This window comes from Gastrolobium bilobum, unplaced genomic scaffold (assembly GCF_033153095.1).
Source record: "Gastrolobium bilobum isolate Gb01-03AN ecotype WA unplaced genomic scaffold, APGP_CSIRO_Gbil_v1 utg12160, whole genome shotgun sequence".
NCBI lineage: Eukaryota > Viridiplantae > Streptophyta > Magnoliopsida > Fabales > Fabaceae > Gastrolobium > Gastrolobium bilobum.
In genome coordinates this window covers 144578-158741 of record NW_026898262.1, presented here as the reverse complement: position 1 = coordinate 158741, position 14164 = coordinate 144578, and the positions used below count along the sequence as shown (strand labels likewise).

Genomic DNA, 14164 nt, shown 5'->3' with positions numbered 1-14164 from the left:
CAGCAAACTTATCAACACTAATGCTAAAACCAAGCAAATGCACACTCTTCACTCACAAAACATTCTTAATTTCTTGGGGGAATTATAAATTATGATGTAGAATTTAGTTAGGTTAGTAAAAGTTTTGAAGTTAATGTATAACTCAGAAAGAAGAAAGATACCGAGGATACATAAGTAAATACAATAAAGTGAGTGGATATTTTCTTGTCAAAATTTAAATGTGACTAAAGAAATGAAGAAAAAGAAAATTAGAAAAAAGAAAAAGAAAGCTCTTCGTTGCTCTTGCTCTCTGTTATTCGCTGTTTCTCATTTGGGAGAAAGACACACCTCTCAAACAAAAGCCCTCAATGCTTTTAAGTTGATTTTCTCACTAGGTTTCCCCATTGCTCATTGGTTTTCTTATTACTTCATTGTGTAGGGTTTTGCCTGTTACGCAATATCTACATTTGGGGTCGCCGCTCACCATTCACTCCACAATTAGGTTTGGTTTATTGGTTTCAGAAATGGTTTAACTTATTCCGTAGTTGATGCATATCACTTGCCGGTTTTGTAATAAGTAAAAAAATTAAAAGTCTAAAAATGAAAGACCATATTACTATGATGAATTTCAGAAATATGCTTGATGAAAGAGGTTGAATGAATGTAGACACTACTACTTTTACACTTTTCTATTTACTTCCTATTTACGCTATACTTTACGCTATTGATTAGTACACAGTTCTTTACACTATATTGTTTGATTCCAACACTTTGGAGGACTAAGTAGGGTTTACTCAAAATTTATTCTACACCTGCAAAGGAATGAAAGACAATAATCACATAAAATTAATTACAAGATTTAAAAAGGACAAAGTACAACCTAAGAGTTGATGGTTAAGTATTCTCCCAACTAGTCAAAGTATTTGACCTATCCAAAGATATTTAGATATCAGGATTTGATCTAATAAGAGGATAGTGAGTTCGATTCTATCACAATTCAGGAGTGAAGAGATATATATCCGATTAATATTACAAAAAGTAGAAAGGATACTTGATGACATAATATACCTCATGACCTGTCGCCAGAAACTCTTCCTGGAAAACAAGGGAAAAATAGAATAAGTATGGTATTAACATTATCTCTTGTGATCATTTTAGTAGATGAGAAATATGACATGGGAAATAAATTTTAATTATATGGGCACCAATAATTCACTCATTGTATTAAAGTACGGATAGCCATAACTACCTCGAGTTAATATTATTAAGATAAATAAGACACAAAATGAAATTTTCTACATTTTTTAAGCCAATTGTGACGTGCCACATCAGCAAACATAATTCGCTACATAGTGTAGCAAATTAGCCCGCGTGACATTCTGGGAATTTTTACTGTTTGTGTGTCAGTGTGAAAAATATCTTGATGAACAGTGACAAAATGGTCACTGTTCCGAAAATACACATATAATAGTAAATATTTCGAGAATAACACATGTACTCTCTGCGAAGAGAAGTAAAACAAAAGTATAACGCTTATTGGCCTAACAGAGCATGAATATAGTGCCACAAGTAGATTTTTAAGGTCGATTTGTTAAGAAAACCTTCAACGTTGCTATAATATAAAAAAGAATAATGATATTTGTGTTAATTATTTTAAATTAAAAATCTTTAAACTATTTGTAAATTTTTTAGTTGACTGATTTCACAATAAAAAAATGTAATCGAAAGTTTTTTTTCAAAAATGTAAAAAAAAATGATTATTTTCTTAATATAATCTATTCTCTGCGTAGAACTACAAGAGTGATTATGCTTTACCGTAGTTTCGGAACCGGTACACAGCTAGGTGCAAAGGGATGATGTGCATGGATCGAACCCCTTAGTGACATAAGAGGAGTGTTATATGATATCTAGGCAGTTTATATTATTATTCCGCAAAGAGTTATCAGTTACGATCACAACTGTTATTTATTACGCTTTTTATTGTTTTAAATGCTCGCGTAAGAAAAAGGAAGAAGTTTACTCGCATTTCTATAAATGAATTATTGTGATTGTAACTGCACTTAATATCATAACCAATGTTAACAATACCGGTGTACAACGGGCTGTTACATAACCTGAGGGCATAACACAACACCCAACTATCATTGTTTTCATCAAAACAAAATGACAACGCAGAACATAAAAGTCATAACTTCTCAAAAGCATAACCAACATTACATCACTTTGTATGCAAGGCTTAAGATAATAAGAACATGCATCCCTTAGTATGTCTCTCTCTGAACAGTGAACATAACAAGCAGACAAAAATGTTATTAACATTTGATTGGTGACTAGCTGTTATTTTTTAAATTTAGTTTTAGTTTTGTCTCTTGGTCCTCTCAAAACATCAATTTTAGTAAGCAAGAAGACCGACATTCATTATTTTGTCTTCCATCTAATAGTGTTGGCTTAATTAATTATTTTCAGGAATCACTTGATGACAACAATGACGAAAATGAGCAATTGCTTAGTGAAAAGGTTGAGAATGAGGAAGATGTTGTTGAAAAATGTCTGCGTGAACGGGAAAAGGGACATTATCAAAATTGTGACAAGGGATTTTCTCCATCGAAGAGGTAATGTTCCTGATGTGTATAGGGCTAGGCATGAGGGAGATGATGCAGAGATAAATGAAATTACCGAAGAAGGCCAATGAAGTATTGGTGAAGAAAATCCAAATCAGGCTTGTGTAAGTGGGATTCGGAGAAATATGACAGTGGTAAAAAGTGATGAAACTGCTCAAACTTTTATACTGTTGCTGCCTGTTATTATTCTTTTAGTATATCTAATAATTGGCATTGTAATATGCATTGTAATTGGAAAACTGGAGGGCACTCATACAAATGAGCTTCTTCTAGATGTTGCATACTTTACGAGATAGTAACGGTCACCACAACAGGACACAGAGACCTGATTCCCAGCACCAAAACTGCCAAGTTGTTTATAAGTATTTACATTTCGGCAAGTATGGTATTATTGAATAATTTGGCTTAAGAAAACAAAAAAGTAAAAAGATATCCTAAAACAAATAAATCTCAAGAATTTTTTTGTGAAAGAAATGGAAGAGGTGCTAGAATAATATAGGAGATGTCTAACCCAAGAAAAGATATGTCCTCTTTTATCTTAATGAAAATTATGCTTGAACACCTACAAAACCAGCAAACTTATCAACACTAATGCTAAAACCAAGCAAATGCACACTCTTCACTCACAAAACATTCTTAATTTCTTGGGGGAATTATAAATTATGATGTAGAATTAGTTAGGTTAGTAAAAGTTTTGAAGTTAATGTATAACTCAGAAAGAAGAAAGATAACGAGGATACATAAGTAAATATAATAAAGTGAGTGGATATTCTCTTGGTTAGGGCGTTTATTGGTTGAATCGCTTCAATTGAAATAATTATTTTAGATGATATTAGAGCTGTGAGCAATTGGTCATGAGTTTGAATCTTACTGTCTCATTTCCTAATAAAATTAAAAGTAAACGAAATTCATCACCACGAGATAAACTAAAAATAAAATAAAATAAAATTGTGCATTATACACATTTTATGCTCAAAGACTATTGTGTAAAATGTGTGTTAGAAGTACCAATATAAAAGTTACTAAGGTGAGAAGTTTGAGTAATTTACACGAGGTTATAGGTTCAAACCTCAAAATTCCTATTATATATAAAAAGAAGTATCAATATAAAATTATGGGAAAAAAATTTCTTATGTTGTTGGAGATGAATTATCTTATGTTATAGTGAAACAAAATTATAAAAAGGACCTATAAATAATTGAAAAGAGAAAAAATAGAGGTGAGATCCACATTTGTTATGTGTGTGTAGGAATTCGATTTATCTCATGTTGAATGAGATAAATATAACCCAAAAATTATTTTCGTGGGCATCACTTACTAAGATTTAACTTTGGATTAAATTAATTTTTTATTAGAAAAATATGTAATAAATATAATAACAACAATAATATATAATTGTAACTTAGAGGTTAAAGACACATACATACATTCTCTACCTGATATTAGGTTTGAATCTCAAATATGCTAATGTCTTTGATTATATATTTTACACAATTTTTTTTTAAAAAAAATCAACTAAAAAATCAGATATTTTAGGATGTGTTTGAGAGTTAATATTAGGAAGGAAAAAAAAAGAAAGAAGAATGTTTTTTTTATGCATTTTCCTTGTGTGTTAGTTTTAAAAAAAGAGAGAAGGGAATAGGTAATTTTGTAAAATCCTTCGATATCCTTCTTTTCCTTAAAATTAGAGTTTTCCAATTTGGGAGGTCCAAAAGGAAAAATATAATAAATTATTTATGTGTCCTTAATAATAATTTTAATTTAGTTATAATATGAAATAGATAATTTCCGAGAAAAAAATAATTTTTTTGAGAGATAAAATAATCTTTTAGAGTGAAAATTACATAAATATTTTTTTTAGAAAATTTAAATTTTATTTTATTTATAAAATGTAATAATTATATTAGTTTTCTAAGAAAGGGTAAAATTATAAAAAATTCTCATTAACTCTCTATTTTCTTCCTTATCATCTTTTTAACTACAAAATAATGGAAATGTAATACTTTTTATTTTCCTTTCTTTCTTCTTTGAATCTCCTTCGTTCCCTTGCGAAATTAAACACATCCTTTCCTAGTTAAACTGAGTCGTAGGTTAGGCACTATAATATTTTCAAAACACGTCTCAAGTAAGAAGTTATTAAGAAAAGATAGATTTATATGCTCGAAGTTGGATATTCAACCTAAAATATTATAATATAATACTAAAAAATAATTATAAAACATTGTAGGCCAACTTTGAGGCCATATTTTTTAAAATAAACATGTGGCGTAATTGTTTTTTTTTTCTCTATTTTAATGATGATCCGCAAAATTTTCGAGCAACTGAACGTCAAATGTTTGCTTTGGTAAGATGTTTAAATATTGGATAAAGCAAATTCTTGGAATTTTTATGGGATTAGTGGGAAACTGTCTCTCTCTTGAAAGATGTTTAGTCTCATCTTTCTTCCAGTGACAGTGGTTCAATGCACCCTCTGTTTCAATGAGGTGCTAACTTAGGCAGGAGGAAGTTGTGAGAAATATTTTGTTCTTTCTTCAATAATTTCTGATCTTTAGTGTTAATCCATTTTTTCTATAGATACATTCAGTTCATTTGATTTGTGCTTGAGCCGAATGATGAAAAATTATCATGTACGGGGATACCTCTAGGTTATCTACAAAAAAATAGGGAAAAGTTCAAAAACTCCCTTGTGGTGTTGTTTTGAATCACTTATTACACCCTTGTGCTCTTTATTCAATTATTTAGCACGCTATGGTTTTTTCACTCCTCTTTAGAAACATAACTAAATATATCTATTTTATCCTTCTTAGAAGAAAAAAATAAAATAATGAAAAAAAGACCAAATGTTATGAAAATTTAGAACACTTAAGAAAAGTCCGAAAGAAAAAAAGGATCAAATGTGTTTGAATAAAAAAAGAAAATAGATTAAGGACAAAAAATAGAAGAAGAAAAAAACAAATAAGTTGAAAATTCAGAACAGCACCAGAAAAGACTAAAAAAAAAAAAAATAGTCTAATGATAAATATATATATATATACTGAAGACAGAAAAATAGAATATAAAATCAAGATAAAAAATAAAATAAAAAAGAAATAGAACAAAAACAAATCACTGTTGTGAATTTTTAATATATTTGATTTTTTTTTCCTTTTTTTTGTTCTTGTCTATTTTATTTAGATATGTTTGGTCTTTTTCTATTTTTATTTTTTCACTTTTTGAGTTTTTATCGCTTTTGAAAAAAATAGAAGAAAAATAAGATAAAATATAAAAAAAAGAAAAAGAAATCAGCGTGATAAATTTCCAACGTATTTGATTTTTTTTCCTTTTTTTAGTATATTTTATTCTTTTTTATTTAGGTTTATTTGATCTTATTTTTTCTTTTCTCTCTTTTTTGTATTCGGTCTATTTTTTTTATTCAGACTTTTTATTTATTTTTTTACTTTTAAATTTTTTTGTCACTATTGTGATTTTTCAATATATTTGGTCTTTTTTATTTAGACACATTTTAAAAAAAATTCTTCTATTTTTTTTCTTTAAGTCTTTTATTTAAGGGTTTGCTTTTTCTACCATTAATGTAGATAACTTATCTACATTGAGCCCAAAACGATGTCGTTTTGAGGCGGAAATCAAGATATTTTTGTAATTATAATTTATTTCAGGGTTATAATAGTCTTTTTTATTATAATTTTTTAATTTTTCAACCCAAAACGACGTCGTTTTGGGATAACTTATTTACCTTCACTGTAAAAACATTAAAACCTTTATATATTCCAAGTTTTATAATATTTGATCTTTTTTTATTATTCTATTTTTTTTTTTCTAAAAAGGGTGAAGTAGATATATTATTTAAATTTCTAACCACGTTAAGAAGGGATGTCAGTCTTACCCACTTGTAACAACATAACTTTGTCGATTTTATCGTAGGAAGAAGAGACTTATTGTGAATAGAGTAATAAGAGTAGCGAGAAATCGAGAACATATACTTTGCTGTTTTTTGTTGGAGTTGAACTGGTGTTGGGCTCTTGATTAAAATGTTAGATGAATGAGATGGTTACAAAACTTAAAACATGGAGGATTCATTGACAAAATAACTCCACTCAAACCTTTGTGTACCCAACACAGTAATTTGAAATAGTTTTTGTTAATCTTCTATAAAATTTTGTAAAACAAAGTACATGTGTGAGACATGAAGTCCAATATTGGAGAAATTAAAGTAAGAACATGATATATAAAGTTTGTACCGAAACAATTGTCTGTTGAGTGAAGTTCTATCCATGTCATGTTAAGAGTATAAAATTGATAATGTGGACAAAATAGAATGCTGATGATGGATCATGTGGTTTTTTAAAAAGTGATGTATTGAAGGAATAGAAGTCAACGTTTCAGTAACTAATTATAATTATTTTCTTCTTGTCTTTGTCTCCAGTTTAATGAACCTTTTTTTAAATCCTATTTTTCAGCTTTCGTATCCGTAGGTATAAGTAGCCAGCGTAGCAAAAGGGTTACAGAAGCTGGCTTATGGAATTCCACATGAAAGGGTATGCCGATTCATGACTCCAATCACACATTGATTGGATCGAAAAAAACATTGTAGGAGGGCTCCTAATTGTGGGATAACCGAGTGGACTATCCTTGAATATTCTCTCGACGGAATAAATGCTCTCTCAGAACACCCAGGTGCAATCTTAAACCCTTGAAATAAGTAGAGCTAGGTGCAATTACTCTACTGACTCATTTCATTTCATTTTTTGTGCAGGGTGAGTGAGTGATTGTTCCGCTCTTTAAGAAGAACAAAGGATCCGCTTTTGCCACTACCTCTGCTCCCCACAACCTCACCACATAATTACCCAGTGTTGCATACGAGTCTTTCTTAGTTCTGTGATTTGTAAATAACTGACTTTGCATGGGAGCAATTACTCTGCTTTGCTGACTCTTTCCATTTCATTTTTTGTGCTTGAATAAAGATGAGTGGGTGAATGCTCGTGTTTAAGAGGATCAGAGCATACAATTAGTTGGCGGAGTTAGGATTTAATTTTAGCGGGATCAAAAAATTTGAGATATCAAATTTATTCAAATATTTTCGTAATTACACAAATTTATTATGAAAAAAATTTAATTTTTTAAAGTAATAGGATTGGTGTTATTTTTTAGTACAAGTACAATACTAAAAAAATAACATCAATACTATTACTTAAATTTTTATTTATTTAAAATTTAAAATATAATAAAATTAAATTAGTAAAGAAAGTGCAAATTATATGTATATATACATATTTGAAATTTTCATGTGATTTTTATGAACATTATTTCGAGTCTGTTTGGATCCTCTTATTTTTAAGTTAGAAGCTACTTATAAGCTAAAGCTAAAAAAGAGAGCTTAAAAAAGAAGCTGAAAGCTGTTTGAAAATTACATAAAAGTTTTAGCTTAAAAATTACTTAAAAGCACATATTTCAAGAAAATTGTCTCTCTCTTTATCTTTATCACTCTTTATTTAAAAAAAAAACACACAATTCAAGAAAAATAGATAAGAGCTTAAAAAAAAGCTCCTCCTAGGAGCTTTTAATTTAGAGCTTTTTTCTTCATTATAAAAAAAGAGTTTTTCGTTATAAGAGCTTTTCCCAAAACCTGTTTGGCCTAGCTTATACTTATAAGTAGCTTATAGCTTAAAAAAGAGATGATCCAAACAGGCACTTCATGTGATGTTATTGAAAATTTATTTCATGTGATCTTTGTGAATAAATTTTTTTATCTTTTATATTTTAATTTGTTTTGGGCCTATAAACTTTAGTTTGCAACTTGGTAGGCCTTACATGTCATATTAGGTTTTTTAGTTTTTTATAATAGGTCAGGTCAGACCTATAAATTAAGTCTTTAATAGACTAATAGGTCAATATGGGCTCTAAATATTTTACATAGACTTAGGCTATCGAAGCCAAAGTCTGACCTAACTTGACTTATTTATACCTCTAGCCGTGACTTGTGAAGAACGTCAACGTAGAGGGATAACAAACTTCACGATTAAAAAGAAACATGGAACAATTAGCACAAATGTCTCAAATCATTTAGATGACGTTGGGTCCACATAAATCATTTATCAGTGTTTAGATATTTTAAAAAATTTAAAAAAAAACAAACAAACAAAGAAGTTGTTAATGAATATGTACAAGAAATTTTCATACTCCATGTATATATATATATATATCTTCATTGATTTTTTCTTTAACAGTTTCTATTGATTAATCACCAAAATTTTCATTCCTGTTGTGAAATCAAATACAAATAATACCAAAAAACAATTCAATTCCCTTACTAATAGCAACGGTAGCTCTACATTAAAATAAAATTTATTTTTAAAAAGGTAGATGTAAAATAGCACTCCATTTTTCAAAGAAAATAAAATCAATAAATACAATCACACAAAAAAAAGTTGTAAATAAAAAATGGGCATGAATTTCACTCACGTTAAAAACACCCAATAAACAATTATGGTCAGCAAAGACAAATAATTTCTCTTTTACAAGGTTCAAAAATATAAATCAATTTTTTCCATGAGCGGATAATATAATTACCAATGCATATTTCTAGAATATGTATTTCTAAAATCTTGAGAAAGGAACAAAACATTGTACCTTATCGCAGAATGACTGAGTTCTAATTGATGAGTGCAAATAAGAAAAGAATAGTTACAAGAAAACCCTAATTGAAAAAAGATAAAAGAAGAAGAAGAATAAATTAAGTACACCACTAGGGATGTGGATGGAAAATGCCATAGAAAATAAGTGATTAAGAAAAAGATATAAAGATATAAGTAATTTAAAGCAATACCATAGAATGTTTTTGAACTTTTTCAAAAAAATAACACTACTAAAAGCTTATTGGAAATGGATGCCCCGTATAGTCATATGAGATTTCTATTCATATTAATATGTGACATGAAATACATTTTCAAACTTAAAAGATAGCGTTAAAAAAAAAAGAGATATTATATTTATTATTGAAAATTTTTACAACTCTTATTATTAAATTAATTACTGTTGATTTTTATCAATCTAATAATTATAATTTATCGGATATATTTATTAATTAATTATTAATTTTTAATAAATTATTTATCGAATATACTTATTAATTAATTATTAATTTTTAATAAATTATAATCATTAAATTAACGAAAATAACGGTAATTAATTTAATCATAAGAATTATAAAATTTTTCAATAATAAATATAATTGTCCCGTAAAAAAAAAATTACATTTTTAAAATCTAATCAAGTGCAAACAAGCCACTAATAAAATATCACGAGGACATTATTTTATATTCCTGTCCACACTATTTTATAACAATAAATAAGAAATTGCATCGTGACAACTGACAAGAGTCAGAGGAGTGGATGAAAACTGATCCGAGTGGTAAACCGTAAACAGCAAAGCAAGCAAACGTGTGGGAAATATGTACAATGAAGCAGAGCATCCACTGATAGAGTCAACGCTGCCACAAGAACAAGGATCAAACATTGACGACTCTCTTCTCCACCGAACATGTTTGGAATCGAAGAAGCTCTGGCACATTGCTGGCCCCTCTATCTTCAGCCGTCTCGCAATGTTCTCCATCACCGTCGTTACTCAGTCGTTCGCTGGCCATCTCGGCGACCTCAATCTCGCTGCCATTTCCATTGCCTGCACCGTCCTCATCTCCATCACTTTCGGTTTCTTGGTAATCCAAATAAACACAAATTTACTTTCACTCACTCTTATTTTCGTTGGATTTCAACCTACATTGAGTTTTTATTTATTTATTTTTTATTATCTAGCTTGGGATGGCGAGTGCGCTTGAGACCCTTTGTGGCCAAGCTTACGGTGCGAGACAGTACCACATGTTGGGCGTTTATTTACAACGTTCTTGGGTTGTTCTGTTCCTGTCTTCGATTTTGTTATTGCCCATGTTTGTGTTTGCCACGCCAATGTTGAAGTTCATTGGACAGCCCCCGGAAGTGGCGGAGCAAGCGGGTTTGGTGGCGATTTGGTTGATCCCGTTTCACTTGAGCTTCCCATTTCAATTCACCTTGCAGAGGTTCTTGCAGTGTCAGCTAAAGACCAACGTTGTAGCCTTGGTTTCAGGGGTAGCTCTTGTAATCCATGTTTTACTGAGTTGGATTTTTGTTTATAAGATGAAAGTGGGGATTGTTGGCACTGCTTTATCTATTGATTTCTCATGGTGGGTGTCTGTTATGGGAATGCTTGGGTATACCCTCTTTGGCGGGTGTCCACAGTCATGGACTGGTTTTTCTGCTGAAGCTTTTGTTGGGTTATGGGAATTCTTCAAACTCTCTTTGGCTTCTGGGGTTATGCTTGCGTTAGTATTTTTTAGCTCCCTATCACTTATATGTTGGAGTTGATGGGGTTATTAAAAAGGTGTTCATGTAACATTGTAGGTTAGAGAATTTCTATTACAGATTGCTGCTTATAGTGTCTGGGTATATGCACAATTCTGAGATTGCGATCGATGCTCTTTCTGTTTGGTAAAAATTTTACTTTCTTAGCTTTTTTTTTGTGACTATATCTTTCACTGTACCTTCATTTATTGTTTTTTTTTGCTGAATTTTGCTCTTACTTGGCAGTGTAACTATTTATGGTTGGGAATCCATGATACCGCTTGGATTTTTGGCTGCAACCGGGTATGCCACTGGTTCTATGTCTCCCTTTCTTCTGTTAAAACGTGGTAAATTATGGATTGTTGGTAAAGAGAAAACTTTTGTCTAGATTGAAAAATTAATTGGTTGAGATTGACTGAGTTGCTCCACTTGGGTAGTCAGCCCCAAGAATAGCATATTGTGTTATGTACTCTCCAAATGAAATCAATGCTCAGAAGCAGAACCCTGTGAATCCATATAAAATCATCCTTTTGTAGTTGTGTTAATTGCTCTGACATGATGGATTGATAATATTTTGAACTCTAACTTGCTTCATGAGAGTGTTACTGTTAGGGATGATATAATAGGCTATTAGGAGTGTTCAAGGAATTGTAATATGGTTAGTGATGTTGTAACAGTTTCAATGGGCAGTTACAACAGCAAATAATTAGTTAGTAGCGTTGCTGATGTGGAAATGTTAATTGATAATATGAATAAGTGGATATATGTCGGAAAATGGAAGTAATATGCAGTTTTCTCATGAAAAATTTCCCTCCTCTGAATATAGTTACTTTGGTCTCTGTTTTCCTTTGTCTTCGGTACGTATCGGTTACCCCTTCCTTATGATTGAGCATGCTACTGGATATAATTGTAAATACCAGTGGTGGTGAGAGGGAACTAAGAGCGAGGTTTTGATGTTGTTGAATCATTGGATATGATTTATATTTGTCTTATTCCACTATTGTTCTCTACTCGGTTGCTTACATGTTTTGTGTCGAATTATAGTGACAGTTATTCTTACATAATAGTGGGGGGCTGGCGCTAAAAATTAGTGTGGTGAATCATGAGGTGTTTATTTGTCATTTAATGTTGTTAAGAATTTTCTGGAGTAGCGTTGTTTTCTTTCCCCAAAAATTGATTGAGGGCCTAGCATCTTTTGATGATCAATTCTGCTTCCTGTAAACATTCTGTTAAGTTTCCAAAATCTATTAGAATTTCCCAAACACATTCAGCATGTTTTCAATTCTCAGTATGTAACTGGAGACTTGTGACTAGACATGCACTAGTTGATCTCCTGGAGATCATCGTCCATATCAAGTGTGTATACACCTTTTGCTGAAATCTATGAAGCATTTTCATATTTTAGTAGTTTTTTGAGTCGCTCGATATAACCTCTAGAAAAGTAAGGATGCTGATATTGAGGGGTCGAGAATAACAGATCGACATTGACTCCCCTAAGTTTAGTAATTGTAACATCTGGAATATTTTACAAGTATCTGGTTATTTTATAAGCTTCCAAAAGTTTACGACATTCGTCCAAGTAAATCTGGAAGTGCTTCAAGAAAAATTCCGTAAGTATGTATATTTGAAAAGGTTTCAAGATTTTATTTTCCATTTTTTTTAATCAGGAATCAACTTTCTTTTCTTTTAGTTTACATGAAACTTCTGAAAAATCTATTGGCTTTATTGGAGACATTGGTCTGGTTTAAGGGAAACTGTACAAGTATATGCTTTTATTCTGTCTGTGATGCAGCATCAGCTAGTCTTGGTAGAGCGTGTTTTACAAGGTCTATAAATATATATCGTAGATGTAGTTTCGTGACAGCCAACCGTTGTCTGTTTGTCAACAAATAATATCAAACATGTTTTCTTCATTATTATGTCTTGCCAAATAATTTTAGAAGTAAAATTTTTATCTGTTTAATGTAAAAAATGAACTCTGCCTCAGTACAAAACCAATTAATTTTTCCTCCACTTTAATCATTTAACATGCTTCAACTCAGGGTGCGTACATCAAACGAGCTTGGAGCGGGCAATGCAAAAGAAGCAAAATTTGCAACGGTGGTTTCAGTGGTAAATACTGTAATAGTGGGATTTATATTTTGGTTGATAATTGTGGCCTTTAATGAGAAGCTTGCTATGATCTTTACATCGAGCTCGTCTGTTATCCAAATGGTCAATGAACTCGCACTCCTGTTAGCTTTTACCATTCTTCTTAATTGCATTCAACCAGTTCTTTCAGGTCTAATATACTTCATGAGCACTACTCAACTCAAATGTCAATTTTCTGAACTAGAGAAACAATTTTTTAACGTTGTCCCTACTCAAACAGGTGTTTGTTGTTTTCAGGGGTAGCAGTTGGATCTGGTCGGCAAGCAGTAGTGGCTTATATAAACATTGGTAGTTACTATGTGGTAGGATTGCCTCTTGGGGTTCTTCTAGGCTGGTTGCTACCTTCGCCTATTGTTGTAAGTGCACATAACATATACTTCTGCAGATTGAACTTAATATTCCACTCTTGCGTTAGTTTCTATAATTTTACTCCATCATATGCCAATTATTGATGCGGATGATGTGATTATATTTTCTATGGTAATTTAGTATTTTTCGACCTCAGGGTATGTGGATTGGAATGATGAGTGGAACGGTGGTTCAAACATTGATCTTGACTATTATTACGATGAGATATGATTGGGAAAAGGAGGTAAGCTTTCTTTGATGAGTATTCTGTTTGTGATTTGGATGAGATATGATAGGGAAAAAGATTAGTGGAACGGTTGTTCAACCACTTTGAAATGAAAGCATACTATTTTGGTTTCTCTGATAAGTGATATCATTACTTGTGAAAAAAATATGAGTGGAACGGTGGTTCAAACACTTCGAAAATGAAAGCATACGATTTTTCTCTCTCTGATAAGTGATACCATGACTTGTAGGTACGGAAAGCCCAGATTTTTATTAAGGAGGAGACAACCTCCAACCAGTAACACAGGTGAAATTCATATTGCACTAACTCTTAAGATATTACTTTGCTATTTAAGATAATTTTATTCTTTGCCTCTTAAAAGACCACCTCAATTACTGATTTATGATGCTTTACTAAGAAATTTTTAGATCTCTCGAAGCATGTATTTTTTATATGGCTGAACCTCGAT

General features: G+C 31.0%; 1 protein-coding gene across 1 annotated transcript; it reads left to right on the top strand.

Moving 5' to 3' along the window:
• Positions 1-10048: 10048 nt before the first annotated feature.
• Positions 10049-14162, top strand: LOC133314324 (protein DETOXIFICATION 27-like). The gene is made up of 8 exons (XM_061515792.1): positions 10049-10312; positions 10410-10951; positions 11031-11117; positions 11217-11273; positions 13013-13251; positions 13359-13477; positions 13627-13713; positions 13946-14162. The coding sequence occupies exons 1-8, from the start codon at positions 10049-10051 to the stop codon at positions 13994-13996; spliced, it is 1446 nt and encodes a 481-aa protein (XP_061371776.1). The 3' UTR covers positions 13997-14162.
• Positions 14163-14164: the final 2 nt, after the last annotated feature.